The sequence below is a fragment of the Gambusia affinis genome, linkage group LG22, assembly GCF_019740435.1.
Source record: "Gambusia affinis linkage group LG22, SWU_Gaff_1.0, whole genome shotgun sequence".
In the NCBI taxonomy this organism is placed as follows: domain Eukaryota; kingdom Metazoa; phylum Chordata; class Actinopteri; order Cyprinodontiformes; family Poeciliidae; genus Gambusia; species Gambusia affinis.
Genome location: NC_057889.1, coordinates 14,301,996 through 14,319,132, shown reverse-complemented (window position 1 = coordinate 14,319,132; position 17,137 = coordinate 14,301,996). Strand labels below are relative to the sequence as shown.

General features: G+C 39.6%; 2 protein-coding genes across 2 annotated transcripts; both read right to left on the bottom strand.

The window, feature by feature from the left end:
• Positions 1–819: 819 nt before the first annotated feature.
• Positions 820–7,275, bottom strand: si:dkey-177p2.18 (phospholipase B1, membrane-associated). The gene is made up of 16 exons (XM_044105848.1): positions 6,850–7,275; positions 6,555–6,619; positions 5,541–5,631; positions 5,390–5,448; positions 5,162–5,229; positions 5,015–5,058; positions 4,807–4,927; positions 4,632–4,683; positions 4,468–4,548; positions 4,299–4,364; positions 4,111–4,202; positions 2,762–2,843; positions 2,332–2,433; positions 1,976–2,071; positions 1,516–1,587; positions 820–1,102 (listed from the first exon to the last, which is right to left on the bottom strand). The coding sequence occupies exons 1-16, from the start codon at positions 6,902–6,904 to the stop codon at positions 968–970; spliced, it is 1,281 nt and encodes a 426-aa protein (XP_043961783.1). The 5' UTR covers positions 6,905–7,275; the 3' UTR covers positions 820–967.
• Positions 7,276–7,925: 650 nt separating this feature from the next.
• On the bottom strand, positions 7,926–17,128 carry sel1l (SEL1L adaptor subunit of ERAD E3 ubiquitin ligase). The gene is given in 22 exon segments (XM_044105849.1): positions 7,926–9,079; positions 9,223–9,351; positions 9,494–9,666; positions 10,407–10,481; positions 10,587–10,752; positions 10,848–10,996; positions 11,086–11,173; positions 11,308–11,370; positions 11,496–11,573; positions 11,808–11,876; positions 11,969–12,025; positions 12,606–12,760; positions 12,880–12,961; positions 13,053–13,112; positions 13,195–13,248; positions 13,350–13,512; positions 14,397–14,502; positions 14,827–14,988; positions 15,419–15,481; positions 15,484–15,574; positions 16,387–16,424; positions 16,571–17,128. Coding segments are annotated over 22 exon segments (2,427 nt in total). The 5' UTR covers positions 16,683–17,128; the 3' UTR covers positions 7,926–8,785.
• Between the last annotated feature and the right edge of the window lie 9 nt (positions 17,129–17,137).

Sequence of the window (17,137 nt, the reverse complement as noted above, 5' to 3'; positions counted from 1 at the left end):
GTCTGATTGAAATTCATGCTGATAACCCTTCCAGCAGCAATGAAATGAAATGGAAGTGAACCTACATATTCCAGATACAGAACTGATTTATCTGATACAAAAGAACCTCAGAGTTGTTTTGTTTTTTTCTCTTTTAAAATGAAGGAAAAATAAACTAGAACACAGTAAAATTCTGCATATCCACTCAGTCACAGTATAATGTGTCAGACTTGTGTACATTGCAGCAAGTTTCAGTAACCTCATTATCTGCTATGCTATCCAGTTCATCCACTCTGTTGTGCATTTATTCATTCAAGAGGTAAATGCACTAATGCTGAGAATCCACAATAGCCTCCATCTGTGTTAGTGATCATAATAAATAAACTAATTCAATACATTCTGTCAATGTTTTGTCTAACCAGACATCGACGCATTCTGGATCATCTGGATCATCCTATGAAACCACAGTGTACAAATGACAACGACTTAAAAGGTTTGATCTTATTTTTGAGATTTAAACCCTTTTCACCGTGGCTTGGTTTGTGCGGTAGGAGTTCTCATTGCACGGCAATTTCTGGGGAGAACAGAGAAAGTGGGCCAGTCACAGCCTGAAGATCCGAGGAGCAAACAAGCAGCTAAATCACATGCTGCTTGAAAAGACGAGTTGTCTGAAGAGATCTCTGGTGGATAAAAGAATGACAGCATTTCCGTATTTAAATCGCTCGTGCTCAGATCACAGCTGTGCTTCTCTACGGAAGCTCAGATGTGAGCTGGAATACAACGCCTTGCAAAAGTATTTACAACCTTCGGAGTTTTTCCACATACAGCCACTAGCTGAAGCATTGTTTACTGGGATTTTATTTGATTGATTGTAACCCATAAATAGTAGTGAAATGGTAGGAAACCAACGCAACATTTTACTCTCAGTGCGTTGTACATATATGTGTAGGTGTTCTATGAAAGCCTTGTGAGGTTTGTTAAAGAACAACTATGAGTAACGAGAAATGTTTGTGAAGAAGAAGAGGAGGAGCAGGACGATGGCAGCCGGCGATGTGGACTTGGAGTGAAGAAGAGACGGACTCGACTTGGCTGCGACCGGGCGGGTGAAGATGTATGGGTGTTCCTGCAGACACGAATAATAAAAGACACATATAACTAGGTATAATTACAATTAAAATAAAAAATAAAAAAATGCACAGTTTTTCTTAGCTTTGGCTGTTTTTACACTAATTTGCAAATAATTTCCTGGTTCGGTACCAGTAGCTGCTCAGAGAGACTGTTAAAAAATATCCCACAATCATTTCTGTTTCCTGTGTGCCAAACAGAAAGTATTGCATCTCCTTTGGGACATAAATAAAATTGACATCATGGAGCTCAGCAAAACAAAATTCAAAACATGTATGAAAATAACATATTTGCAAGCAAATTTATAATGTACAACTTTTTTTGTTGTTGTTGTTTCTTTACTCAGTGATCATGTGGTGAAACGTTTCCTGGTGCAGGACTAGTCCAGTTCAGCACCGCACTGGGACTCACCTCTGGTGGACAGATGAGCTTGAGGGGTTCAGTAAAACTGGTCACAATCATTTTCTCTCCTTCAGGCTGAAACTGTGTGCAGGATACAGAAATATATGGTAACATGTTGCAACGCAGTGTTTACTCTTCAATTAAAGGAAGATGTTTTTCTAAACTTTGAACAGCAGCTTGGAGTTTGAAATAGCATATCTCTGCAGGAGGAGGTGCAATTTCTTTCACAGGGGGGTATAGATGTTAAACACAGCGCAATATAAATAATCAAGGAAGAGGCCTTAAATAATAAACACGGCTACTCTTCTAACTTCCCGGAGCAGCTAGCTGTGCTCCAGTGCCAGCGGTAGAACAAATATGAATCTCCAAACATATCTGTTTCAATAGCATTTCTATCTGCTGAAGATATATCTAAATGTTTGGTTCAAACAAACAAATAAACATTCAGTCAGGGTACGTATTAGTTCACCATGTTGTTCCACAGTCCTTTAGCCAGCTCCTCGTGTCCCTTTATGGTGATGTGGAAGCAGTCGTGAGTGAAGAAGGTCATATCAATCTTCCCGTTCTGCTCAGAGGGATGAAACATCTACTCGTTAGATTCAGTAACAAACTGTCTGACTAATCAGAATCACAAGCTTCAATTAGCAAACGCTCCAGCTGTTTGAACAGGCATCCTGATGATTCAATCCCCCTCGGTGCAAAGTTTTTGTGTTAATTCACCTCCTGAAAGCGGATCCTCACATCACAACAATATGAATGTTTTTTTGGGGTTTTTTTTTTGGGTGCTGCTGTTCGTTTTCACTTTTGCTGTGTGAAGTAGATTACCGGGAGGCGTGGTGGCTCAGCGTGTTTCGGGAAAGGCTGCAGGACAACAGCAAAATCCTTCCTGAAGAAGCGATCGCTGTGCAGCAGCTTCTCGAGTCTCCTCTGCAAGAGAGAAAAAAAAAAAAAAAGCAGAATTTCAATCATTCAAGAAGTAATTCTTCTGATTTCAAAAATCAAGCATCCACCTACGGTTCTAGGAAAGATCTGAGACTGCATAATCCTTTTTTGTAAAAGCAAAAAACGCCCGCTAGCTGTTGAGCTTTTACTAATAAAAGATGAATGCATGACTCATGAATACTTACTCTATTTGTCATTTATTTTGAACGCTAATCTAAAATCTGTGTTTCTAATTCAGGGCTAAGAAAATTGTAATAAATATCAATGCAAAACAAAAGTACTGTTTGGCACAGTGAGAGTACAAAAATGGCACCTGAAACTCCAGATTGACCTCAATGACCTCCTTAAGTTCAGGAGAGTTGGACACTGGCTCGATCAGGCACGGGCAGAAGGACCTGAAACAGATAAAAAACTGGGCAAATAAATCTAAACAGCACCGTAAACATCTACTCAGTAAAAGAAAATGTGTAGAACACTTCAAAACCTAAATCTTTAGATTTAATAGACGCAAAAAGAGCAAGTTTTTCCATATCCTCTGTCCAACGATCATTTTAAAAACTTGTGCATCAGCTAAAACGCTCAACTCAATGAAACATGCTGTTATTTACTGGTAAGAACCAAATACATTTTGATCAGAAAGGGAACTTACATCAGACATAAAGTACTTCTGGTACTGTATAGGTTTATGGTACCCATAAAGTACCCAGCAGGAGTTTACACTCATCGTGGTTATTTACAAGCTTAAATATGGTTGTGTAAAGTCTCAGAAAGTTTTATTAAATCTTGTTATAACAAGGAGAGCTTTGTCCCACGAGCAACGATCCCCAGATCACTGGCTACTTCGCAGGCAACCCCACTCACGGACTTATAGCTCTGCATGGAAACTACACGCCGTCCTCTCACTCCCACTCCTGAAGACGACCTTCACATTCCAGCAGCTGGGCCAGTTGCACCACTTTGTTGATGTCTAACAGACACGCTCTGCTCTATTTCACCTTGTAATTAACTATGACGTGCATAGAAAAAGAATACAAAATCGAAAGTAAAAATTTCCCATAACAATTTATAGGTAAACCCTGCGCTGCTACGTCTGCTGCGTCGTTTGGCAAGCTGCAGAGAAACCGTGTAGTTTTTCAGTCACAATCCTGAAAGATTTTTTTTTGCCAGTCTTCATATCATAAGGCGTAAAGTTCAATTTAAAGTTGTTTGTTTGCTAACACAGGGCAAGATTTCAGGATCAACGCATACATTTTTAAAAGTTGATGTCTGGACCATTCCAGAGGCTTCATGGAAGACAAACGTATCCATTCAAGCAACATTTTATATGTGTGTTTGGAGTCATTGTCCTATTGTGTCACAAACTACGGCATTGCTTCAAGAATCAGAGCAGAGCTCAGATCAATAACACTTGGTTGGGCCATTTAAGAACAGCCCAGAAACCACTAACACTCAAGTTTACCAGTCTCTCCAACATCACCGCCTTCAAAAAACGACTGAAATGGGGGGGCAACCTGCTTACGGTTCAGATGAAGCAAAGAGTGTTGCTTACAATCAACACTGGAGCCGTGTCACGTATTATCAGCCCACTCTTTACAAAAGAACGATTTAAATAAATCACAAAATGCCCAGAGCTGTTCCCACGGGGATTAATTGCCGGCTCACCGCTGTAGACGACACCCTGGGGTGGGCTTCTCCACCTCCCTCAGAAAATCCATTCGCAAAATCTGCACCACGTTGACGATCATACGGGGAACCTGAAACACATCAGGGAGACTCACTAGACCCTCACTCCGAAGAAATGGTCGGCAAATTCAAAATGCACCACGTCCCTTTTTTTGTTTTGGCTTCACCTCATTCATAAGCATTTCTAGAGAGACGGTAATGTAGTGAATGAAGTTATCCACCGAATACAGAGCCTAGGGAGAAAAAGGTGAAATAATTCAGCAAACATGCTTTTACTTTAAACTAAATTCAGCAAACAAACAAATAAAAAAAACAAAACAAAAAAACAACACTCACCTTATCTTTACAGTAATCACAAATGTCATTCATGCCTATGAGAATGGTCAGGAGCTTCCAGTCTTCGTCAAAGTTAAGACCCTAAAAAGTGGAGCAAAGCACAGTCTAAAACAGAAAAGGCCGTCCTAAAGCTTTCTCTCTTTTTTTTTGTTTCTTGTGCCCACCTCATGTCGTCTCAGAGTGTCAATTAATTCTCTTGTCTGACCTGGGAGGTCGCTAGGAAGAAAAAAAAAAAAAGGTCAGATTTCAATACAGTTGCAGATCTCAGTTCTTTTAAATCACAGAAACTGATGCCTTCGCTAAGGCAGATCAGCATCTGTTAGAGTGACAAGGTCTTACAAGGTGTTATGACCGGTCACGGCCAGATTAAAGCCGGTTTCACTAATATCAGCCTCCTTCCCATGCATAGTCTGCCCAGGAGAAGCGCCAAGCAGATTGGGGTTGAATAACTTGATGATGTCTAAAATGCAAAGTTAGGAATAAGTTAGGAAAAGCCGTGGTATCAAACTGATCTGACAAGAGATAATGATAAGAAACAGCATCTTACTCGCTAGAGTTATGGCGTCTTGAAAAGTACCGTAGCCTCCAATACTTCAGAGGGTACATGTATATTATTAGTACAGCGGAAATATGAGGAGTTGATATGCAGGACCACTGAAGCAAACATATTCTGATTGTGAGGGGTAAATCTCACCTCCACGACACATGGCGAAACTCTATTGGGATTTCCAGCACAGTGGTGGCATTGGCACCTACAGCTGTCTGAAAATCAAAATGGAAGGTTATCCCAGTTACTTTTATGGATTAATTCACATCTTGATGTTTAGCAAATGTTTCAGTGTTCATACAAGGCAGGTTTACTTTTTTTCTTCTTTCAGATTTTAGATACGCGCTTGTGAGGCGTCAAAACAAAAGTACTTACAGTCATGGAGTCTCCCAAGGCGGTGATGACTTTTATATCCGCTGCCTTCACAAATTCAACTACAGCGAGAGACACAGAAAGAGAGACACAGAAAAAGGTGCGTCAGTTGAACTGAGGAGTAAAAGAGGGGTCCCTTGGGAAGCGGACGTACCAGAAGAGGGGACAGTAGCAGACGGGGTCATGTCAGGACACTGGAACGGAGGATGTTTGAAGAACATGGGTCGAGTTTTCTCTGGAAACATCTGTAAAAGTTACATAAAACATAATGGCTTACATTCTCCACTCTTTTGAATAAGAAAGCCTCCGTCCTCCAGAGATCTTTTAGCTTTAAATGCCAGTTTAACTACGTCATCATCATCATCATCATCATCATCATCAATCCAGGAACTGGTTTAAACTTTCTTTGTTCTGCATTCCCCATATTTTACCAGAGCGTACTTATAGGTGCATCTCAGCAAATTAGATCATCAAAAAGCACAATACACATGGACTCACCTACAGTGTGATATATTTCTGTTTATTTCTCAAGATTTAGAGCTAATGAAACCCTCTCATTCAGTTTCATAGAAATTAAAATATTATATGGGACTAATAAAAAAATTGATTTTTATTACAAACATATCCATTTACTGAACAGTGTGTCAATGTTCTCTATTGTATATTTGCTCATTCCCTGCCTGGAGAACATTTTACATTAATTACTGCATTAAAAGTGTCATTAAATTAAGTTAATTAGCCCGAGGTACTGCTGAGGTGTTTTGATTTTATAGTAAATGGCAAAAATAAATTTTAGTTATACAGCACCTTTAACACAGAAAATCACAATGTGCTTCAAAAAGCACAAGACATGTAGAAAATGATTGGTCTGGTGACCAATCATTTTGGTCACCAGACCAAAATGATAACCATGGTGATAAACCCAGGACATCTACCTTTGGCAGTGTGAGCAGGTGCCAAGTCCTGCAAGGAAGTCAAATCAGCTTCTCCAAAAAAACTCTTTTCAGGAAAGGAAGCAGGGAATGTTCTAAAATTCCCCTACCCTACAACCTGGAATGATTTATAGATAAAAACCCGGTGACAAAACCTATGATTGCTAATCAGCAGTTATGTTTTTGTTCCCAACAGCCTTTCGTTGGCCGGTTTTAAAACAAGCGGCAAACGGTACCTTATTGAGGTCCTCGTCACTGTAGTGTCGTATCCCCTCCTGGTACTCCCCCCACCAGTCGTCCCCTTTGAAACAAATTTAAATCCTTCGTCTCTAAAATGGGCACAATTTCTCTCAATACAGATTTAAAACATTTCTAAACATTCCCAAAGACAACAGTCACAAAATTCTTGGCCTGTTTCATACATGTGACTCTTCCGCTTCTTTCTTAATGAAAAAAATATATATCTTAAAAAGTTTGCTACAATAACAAAAAAATTATAACAAGCACAGCCCTGCTTGTTCTAGCACTTACCTTTGACAGAGCAGAACAGGAGCGCACATGCCATGGCGATCAAAAGCGCCTCCATAGCAGGACGTATGTACCAGACAATAGGTCACCCCTACACACAGCACAATGTGATCCTCTGTTTTTACAGCTCTGTCACTTTGTGTTAGCGCCGCCAATACGAGCCGAGGGACCAATGAGAAAGTCTGGACCAAAATAATGTATTTATCGATGGCCTGTATTTTTTTTTTTGCTTTCAAATGGTGATATAAACCAATCCAGACGGAGATAAAGGACTCAGAAGAGAATTATGAAAAACTCACAATTTGAGCATATTTATGCTTCCAGTTGTGTCTCAACCGCTTCTAAAAACAACCAAAGAGCTTAAAAGTAAAATTCCAACTGTTTTTTGGTATCTGGAAAAAGAGCCGTTTCAAAAAGATCTCAGGCACTGCGCAGTTACCTAGCAACTCACCTAGCAACCCTACCCATAGAGCTGTTCTAATCTGTTCAAGGAAGCATAACAATCTACCTTTATGAAGACTTTTCATCCATTCTTATGCGTTTAATGTTCGTAGCCAATTCTTAACTTGTGCCTTTTCTAATTGCTTAGTAGAAATTCGAGACGAAAACCCGGCAGAGATTATGTCAATACCAAACAGTCAAGTATCCATAATCATTTATTAATTTATTATGTCTAAACCTGTTTTTGGAAAAAACTAATTTTTTCCTCCCCAAACATGACTTGCCCTGCAGGTGAATTATGTAAACCTTCCCGTCCTCAAATGTGTCATGGAGTCGCACAGCAGCTTTGTTTTTTGAGAGCATAACACGGGTACAGAAAGTAGTAGGAATATGTTAAAATCTTGTTTGAATGTATAATGTAATTTTTTTTTTTTTTTTGTTCATGCTTGACAGAGGGCTGATTTGAAGTGTGGGCTTAGAACACTTTTAAAGAAAAACAAAAATACAGAAAATGGAAAAAAAAAAAAATTAAAATTAAACAGAATATAATTGATTGTTGTAGTTTTTCAATAATTACTGACTGAGTAGACATGCATGATATTAAAAAACTCACAATAAATAACAAAAAGACACTAAACTGTAGTTTGGCATGTTTTCGACTTGCCATTTAATATGAATTTATAAACCTATTATTGCATCATTTTTTTAAAAGAACAAATATTCTCCCACAAAATGTTTCTAATAGGATCTTATTTTGACATAAGTTTTTTTGTTGTTGTTGTTGTTGACCAAATTCAAATGCTCCTCATTGTTGAAAGCCAAAGGGTACCTCTAGTACTTCAGCTTTTTAAAGAAAAATGCCCAACATCTTTCTTGTTTCTCTAAAAATAATAGTAACAAAAAAAGCAGATGGATTTTGTATATTATAGCATAGAAATCAAAACTTTATGGATTCCGGAAAAAATACTGAAGGAAATTTAGCTAGAATTAACTTAAAACTGTTAAAAAAAAATTGCCCCAACCAAAAAATGAAGCAGAATCCTGTCTTTAGCAACAAAAACATTTAAAAAAAAGCTTAATTCACATTACCTTACCCTTTTAATTTTCTAGATCTGCTTTTACTTAGGATTGGAGCAGATCGACTCCTGGAGAAAAAACATTTGACAAAATAGGGACATGTGAGAAGAAAACTAAAGCAGAAATTAGAATCCTTCTAATCAGCTGACTTTAAAATGTTTTTAATGAGGAAACTGCAACACAGCTCCATGGTGAGGCCATGGTTGCCTCTGGCAGAATCCCGAGTCACAGGGGAAAAAAAGCCACAAAAAAAAGTCCTAGGTCCTGTGTTTGTTTCATCACTTCTCGAATGGAGAACTGAACAGTTTCAGCAGCCAATGAGAGTTTTCTAATAACGTGGAGGAGAGCAGGCAGTGGGAGACATGCTCAAAGCAGCAGGTTTTTAATCAGTTCTGCTCTCTTGTCTTTCCCTGGCCTCTTCTCACTGCTGCTCCTCCTCCTCATCATCATCATCATGAGCCTCGCCTGGGCCGGGCGTCTCCTCCTGATCCTGAGGCTCTGCCTGAGCTTGCGGCTCCTCCTCGTCCTCCTGAGCGGGTCTGGGAGGGGGCGCTGGAGTGGGAGGCGGAGGGCGGGGCGCCACGATGATTTGATGCTGCCGCTGTCTGTAGGCGATGACCGTGCCCAGCAGCAGGGCGATGACCGTCATGAGGTAGAGGTCCCACTCCGGGCCCAGAAGCTGGTCCAGGTCCACCTGAGCAATCAACTCCTTCAGCTTCCAGAGGTCAAGCCAAAACGGTAGCAGCGTGAGAGACATAAATAAAATCATTTATCTCATAGACAATATTTAAAAAAAAAAAAAAAAAAAAAAAGGCTGAAGATTCAGTGGAGTTAATGTTTCAGGGCTGAAGCACTTACATTAAGGTCCTGCAGGTGCTGCAGAGTGTAAGTCAGGCCCAGCTTGCACAGGGCCAGGAAAACTGGGACCTGGGCATCAGGACTGGCTTCTGCTGCCATGTCGTAGAAGCGCTTTGCTAAATGGATATCCTGCAGAAAAAAAAATAAAAACATTAAACTTCCAGCAGATTTCTAGCTTAGAAATCATACATTTGGTACCATTGATTTATGAATCTGTAAATGTGGTTATAATCAAGTTGCTATTATAAGTTCATATGTAGCGTAGACTCACCTGTTTGATACCCAGACCTTTCTCATGCATATAACCCAGGTTGAACATGGCCTGGGCGCCGTTCTGCTGCTCTGATGCGAGCCTGTAGTGAATGACCGCCGTCTCATAATCCACATCTGTTCCATAGCCATAGAAGTGATAGTCGCCCAGTTTAATCCGAGCCACAGTGTAACCTTGAAAGGAAAAGAACACGAGATTTTTCTTTTTTTTCCTAGAGCCGAGAGGAAAACTTCTCATGATATCCGACATTCGCTCCGATTAACACACAACAGAAAATCTGAAAATGTAAAGCAGTAAAGAGTTGACACAGTCCACGCCTAAATCTAATCAATGAAATTTGAGTTTCACATAATAAATAATTACTTTTATAATTTATTTTTTAGGTTTGAGTCACACTTCAAGACTATTAATACTTCAAGACAGCAAATTAAACTGTCGGAGAGTCCAATCTCCTTCTGACTGTACAATTGTATCCAATCCATTTTATGATGTTTAACTACCCCTGATGCTTAGTGAACCAGTGTTTGCAGTTTTGTTGTTGTTGTTTATTTAGTTTCTCATTTCCATTTGGATTAGTAAGGCCACAACCTTATTTTAAGGTTGCTGCAACATAAAACAGCTACTCTTTTATGTCACAGTCGTGTAGCAATTATAAAACATTTACTCAGCCTGGTAACATGATGGCATCTTCACTGCCCAAATCTACATAAAAATATTTTGGGGGGTGGGGGGGAATTGAGACATTGTGAATTCAAGCAGATGTTTTAAAGATGGGAGATGATTAATCACTCTTAGACCTCAGTTTCTTCCAGCACGTAAAGCAGAATAGCTTGTGTCACGGCATGAGAGTTAAAAAAAAAAAAAAAAAAACTTAAATCATGAATTTATGATGCAGGAATGAATAAGAGCCTACCTTGTGCAGCAGCCCTTGTCCAGTGGAGTAAAGCACGAGGATAGGTCTCATTGTCGCTGAAGATTTTTGCTCCTTCTGTTTGGTAAAGATCCACGCAGCACCAAAACGTCAACTTTGACTCACCATCATCAGTTCAAAGGAATAGTCAGGTTATACACAAATGCATCTCGGATTTCTTACTCTGGTCCAGAATGAAGGCTACGTTGCTCTGAGCCACTTCATATCCCTGCTCTGCCAGCAGCAGATACTGAACCAGCGCGCCGTCCGTCTCTCCCTCTTTGAAGCTGCCGTAGGCCGTCATCAGGCGCTCCGACCAGCGGCCGCGCTCACACACGTTCTTAAAAAGCTGACAGCAGGAACAATTTAATTTCTGAAAGCATTTCAAATCCATCGGAAGACAATTACATGTTTTAATACATGTAGTTAAGACCTGCTGCTTACCTCCACTGCAGTGTGGCAGGAGCGCATCACGCCGGTACCGGTAGCGTGCATCTGGGCCAGGTTGTAGAAAGCCAGGATGTGGCCGGCCTGCGAGGCCAGGTTGAAGAATTTCAGCGCTTGTTTGTAATCCCGCTTCACACCGATGCCATCTGCAAGGAAGACGGACGGACATGCATTATCAAAAGAAGACAAAATAAATACAGAAAAACCCAGTGAAATGAAATCATTTCCGTCTTACTGTAATACATGGTTCCCAGCTGGAGTTGTCCGTCCACCCAACCCTGCTCTGCTGCCTTCTGGAAGTATTTTAGAGCCAACTCGTAGTTCTGAGGACAAAAAGAAGAAATAATTAAAGTAGCTGCTGAAATTCTTAGTTAGTTTTCAAAGCTTAATTTAAAAAAAACCCCATCAAAAGTCAAGAAGAAATCATTTCAGAAATTTAGGAAATTGCGTCTCTTACCACAGGGACTCCCCTTCCATATAAATAAGCCATCCCCAGTCCGCTCTGGCCCACTGGATTACCCTGAACAATAAAGATGTCGTCTCAGAACAAATATTCAGAACTCTGTCCCCATAAGATGTAGCCACTCAAAGCAAGTCCATTAAATACATATGCACTTAAAAAATGTGAGGGATTTTTTTCATTACCATATCAGAGGCCTTTTTGAAGTACTGCAGAGCTGTCTCATTGTCCTGAGGGAGAAACTCGCTGCCTTCTGAATACATCTGAGGGGGGGAAAAGATTCAAACAAATAAAATAACAAAAACTCAAAAGGGATTTTTATGCATAAATGCCTGTGTCAAAACAGTGGTACAAAAACTACTGGCTAACAGTCGTTAGCATTATTGTCAATCTGCACAACAACAATTTGAGAGTGTTCCAGACACTGAAATTAAAAACAGTATAGAGATAGAGAGGAGATAAACCATCAGCAAGTAATTTGACAGAATCTTTCCAACCTTTCCAAGGAAAGCCATAGCATGTGTGTTCCCAGCATTCGCAGCCTGTGTGAAGTAGTCGTACGCCCTCTGTTGGTGAGGACAGAGAGCAAAGACATGCTAAACAGAGAAAAAACAGCTGCAGTACAGATTCACATGCGGTCCTGGCGGTTTAATGTTACCTGGTGATTCTGCTCCACTCCACGTCCACCATGTAGATGAAGCTGACCTAAACCAACCTGAAATGTAGATAAATTAATTGGACTTCAAATAACTAAGCACTGAAGTAACACTAAGATCAACTTTCTGACCAAAACCGACTCCATGTTGGATGCAGAGGTTTAGATATTAATTTTTTTGTTATTTTCCAATGCATAGCTAAAGTGTTCATACCCTCTGAATCTTTTTGCATATTTGCTCGTCAAAACCACAAACTTCAATGCAATCCATGTGTTAAGCTTATACAAGGCAGCGGCTAATTATAAAGTGAAAGGAAAAGAACACATGGCTTTAATTTGTCCAAATAAAAACCTAAACGAAAAAGCATAGCATACAATTTGTATAGAGAAACACAATGCACCACATCTCCCTTTTAGTGGATTTTATTGTGTGTTTTTGACCTGCTCCTTGTAACATTAGCAGAGCCAGAGTGTGCTCTACTTTCTGTTGATATATCACATAAATCCCCCCCACTGAAGCTTGCAGTTTTAACATGAAAAACCATTACAAAGTTCAAGAGGTATGAAATGCCTTATTTGCTCCAAACACTAATGCTAATGGTTGTGTCTGAAAAGAGCCTCAAACTAAAGCAAAACACACCTGAGCTTGAACGTCTCCTTTCTCTGCCAAAAACTGGTAATACTGGATGAGGTCTTCCTCCAGCATCCCACTGGTGGAGCCTGGGTTCTCCACCTCATCCAGCAGCCTGATCCTCTGCACTGCCGAGCCTCCCGTCAGTGACACGTCACTCGCCACTAGGGGAGCACAAGGCCAGAATATGGACGAAGCAGATTTAAAAGATGTTGCCCTCAGAAGTGAAATAAAAGCGCAAAAAGATCAAATAAAAAAATAAAATAAAATAAAAAATGCTTACCGTGATTTGCCACCACTCTATAATGCGTTAGCGCTGACTCACAGCTCTGGGAAACACCCACACCGGCCCAGTATCTGTAACCCTAATCACAATATAGGAAGATATTTAATCTACTGTGAATATACAAATAACATGTCCATAAGTTCAGCAATTGAATGAGCAAGTCAACTCACCATAATCATATGCGCTATTAGGTTTCCACCCAATGCACCAAAGGTGTAATAAACTAAAGCCTGAAAAACAAACCATCAGCATGAAGCGATGTAATTAACATGTAATGACCGGATTTACTGAATTGCAGTGTAGAAAAAACACCTTGGCTTGACTTGAGTTAACGCCGAGTCCTGCTGCATACAGAAAGCCAAGAGCCTGAGAAATGACAGAAAGAAAGTTTACTCAAATGGTTGAAGATGGCAGCTCGAAACACCTCCAAACTTTAGCCGGTATTTGAACTTTGCTAGACGTTTTACCATCTGAGCTTTAGGTGAGCCCTCCACAGCCAGCTTCTCAAACATCTCTCTGGCTTTGGTGACATTCTGGTTCATGTAGTCTCCAAACAGCATGGCGTATGCGACCTTCTCCGTGGCTTTCTGGTGGCCTTTCTCCGCCACTTTCAACAGCTTCTCGTACAACCTGAGAGAGAGAGAGAGAAGGAGAGAGAGAGAAGCAGAGGTGATGCAAGTGAAGCGGAACAAAAACAGCTCATAAAATGTGCGTGACCAGCAGTGTTATGGCCTCCAAAGCAAATAAGGATGTGCAATGTCACATGATCAGTACCTGGTAGTAAAAGAGAAACAGAAAGAGGCATTCGAAAACCAAACTTTCAAATGATGACAGTCGGGAAGATCCAAAAAATATAAACAGTTGTTTCTACAAAGGCCACTACAATTCTAGACTATTTACAAAACATTAAAAATGTTTTGACCTATAAAAAATAATAATAATAAAATAAAAAAATTATGGTTTAAGTTTGTTGAAATTGTTCTTTTTTTATTATGGAAAGATCATACATTTGAATCAATTATATATATATATATATATATATATATATATATATATATATATATAATATAAAATTGTTTTTTTTTTATTTATTGGATCAAAATTAAAACAAACCTTGTCAATAATATATTGGTCAAATGTCTCTTAGCTAGACTTTCACTACATGTTTGTTGTAGCAACACAACAAACTTGGTAAAGTTTATTTAAGAACCTGTTGGTTTCTTGACATGGACCTGGTTTTTAATCATTCTTACTTAGACTAGGGATTGGGTGATGGTGATTCAAGAACCTCAATGTTAGCCAAAACAATTCTGATGTGATTGAAGAACCAAACTGGGTCATAGTTTCAACCGTCTCACTAAAAGCCCCACTCAGATGAACACTCAATTTGAAATACAACCCAAAAACCACCAAAGCTGAAAGTGATCTTCTACTGGAAAATACTAGAACATCACTGTCACCACCCACAATGAAGCATCAGAATATAGGAGAAATACTGAAAGTAATAAACTCACTCTTTCTTCTGAGCCCTCCTGGTGGAACCATTAAGCATCCGCAGGACTGTCTGATATTGCTCCTCCACTTCTTCAGCCTGCAGTCTCTGCTCCGCCTGCTCCTCCGCTGAAGATAAAAAGAAGCATAAAGAAATGGCGAAAAATTGAAATTCGGATTTCATAACACCCACTGGCAAGAGAGGGGAGGGGTTGAAGTAAAACTACAGTTTGTTCAATCTGATTTCCGTCATTCCTGCCAGGTTGTGAACCCGATGGCCTCTGCATTTTGCAAACACAAAATCACTTTATTGTTCAAATGCAGTCCTTTGACATCTTGTGCCTCTTTTTTTATGTAATAATACGCTCACTTTTTAATCCAACAGTTTATATTTCTGTCAATAAAATGATACCTGAAAATGAATAAAAAGAGCAAAATCCTGATTCCTACAACTCGAAGCTGCAAATTCGGAGCCGGAGAGACAGTTCAACCACAGCTGACTTGTCTCCCATAGTCATAGGTTGCCAGTGGTGCAGTCAGAGTACTCCCTCCCGTGGAAGTAGAACGGGAAGACGCAGGGCTCTCCATGGGCTGTGCCCCCATTCACTACAGGAACTGAAATAACAGTAAAAATGCTAAAAACTAGTTCAAAATCACAGATAAATCCTATTTACAATTAAAGAGCTGAGTATTTGTAGTGTTAATTAACCTCTACCTTTATACAAAACAACAACTGTAAAGGTGAAAGCAACCCCTGAGTGAAATGACGTAACAGACTGCAACAGAAGCCACAGGTGCAAGACACTGTTAAACTCTCATGGGGCTAAAGCCGTTTACCCAAAGTGCTCCTGTCCTCAAACCACATGCTGCCTTTCTTAGCGTCGGCAACAGAGAAAGCAGGTTAACATGCAGGGACTTACAAAAGCAAACAAAATTTTAAAAAAAAATTAAAAAAGAGGAAGTTATTTTATTAAGCATTATAGAAATATGCTATTAATTTTCTTCTTACTGTATTAAAAAAAATAATTAAGTAAATGTGATTCACCCTCTTTAGGTTTCTCCTCAGGAGGAGGAGGCTGTTCAGGTAGTTCTCAATTTTCTGTCAATATTTTTCCTCTTCTGTCGTCAGTGTGCTTTAGGCCGCCAGAATCCTCGACACGATATGGACGTCTTCCTCATCAGAGTCTGGATCGTGATACGACTGCACAAAAAACAGAATTAAAGTTTCTTCATAAAAATAAAAAAAAAGAAAGAGGAACTTATTTCAAATGCGTAATAACCTCAACATCTACAGCACAAGGGTCCACCCAACTGACTTAATGTGTCACATTTAGTCAGTTGAAATGCAATATCATCACTAAGCATTTTTTTTACTGCTGATATTGAATTAATGACTGCCATTCAATATATTGTGGAGCTCTACTTTTGATCTAAATGAAAGAAGGCCTCTACCATTTGTCTGATTTTATTAAATCCAGAAAATGCATCAGTGTTGCTTGATGTGTTTATTTCCCCTAGTGCCATGAACTTGACTCTCGAAATCTGACCGAGAATGTGATCTCAAATGCAAAAGTTGATTTTATTTGTTATTGCTTGATTGTAATGTCCAAACTATTTTCATTTTCATGGATGGAAATTTTCACATGGGAATTCTATGAATAGAATTTATTGAACATTAAAAAAATAATAATGGGAGTTCTTAGAATTAATGCATTTAAGGGAAAAGGAAACTAACCAAATAGTTGGCTCATTGTATCGTCAACTCTGCTGCTGATGTACATGAAGCTTCAACCCAACAGACTTCAATAGGCATTATTTACATTTTACAACTAGGTTTGCGTTTTTTAAGGCAACATTTCGGGTTTATGGAGTTTTTTGTAACGTTACGGTCACTTGAACCGTAACGTTATCTTGTGCACAAGTCACAAGATAAACATTAAATAATCGTGTCTGTCATTACGTATTCCTGCTCTGACATATCTTTCAATCAATATCCAATATCTCATGACGCACCTTTAACTCAGATCCATCGTCTCTGCGTTGATCTTCATCTGAAACACATCAGTAGGACAGTAGTAAAGATACAGGTTCTCGAAATTGACTGATCAACTTCCTAAACCAAGATAAAACAGCTGCTTTCAATGGTCAGGAAATGTGCTCTGAACGTCTGCATATCACAAACACAGTCATCTCTTACCTGCTGCCAGTCGATCAGCGAAGACAAGGAGGAGAATAGCCACAAAATAAAGCCTTTTAGCCGTCTTCAAACCTCCCTTATAACCCATTGTTGATGTTAACGGGCTAACCATCTGCTAGCTGCAGCCGTTGCTATTTCTGTTACCAAACATTCGGAAACAGAGAAAACTAGCACAAAATAAACTTTCACACGCAAACCTGGTCGAACGGAGGCCGGATCACTACATATAAACGTGGTTAATTTTAGCTTCCCCAGCTGTCAAACAAGCTAAGAAATTCCAGTGCAACAAAACTAGCGAGCTGAGGAGTTCCACTGAAACGACGCAGAGCTAACAGGCTAGTTCTACACAACCGCATAAAGACAAAAAAAAGGACAAATATCAACCTATTACCAAGCTTCCTGATAAAACAGCAAGTACATACGTAGATTTTATAGCAATAGAGTGAAAGACAACGCTTTGAGGTCTGACATTTAGATTTAAACCAGCACTACCTCACTTAGCTAACCATGTTAAGCTCTTACTATGGATCAACGTTTCCTACTCTGGAATTTCCACCAATCAGAACC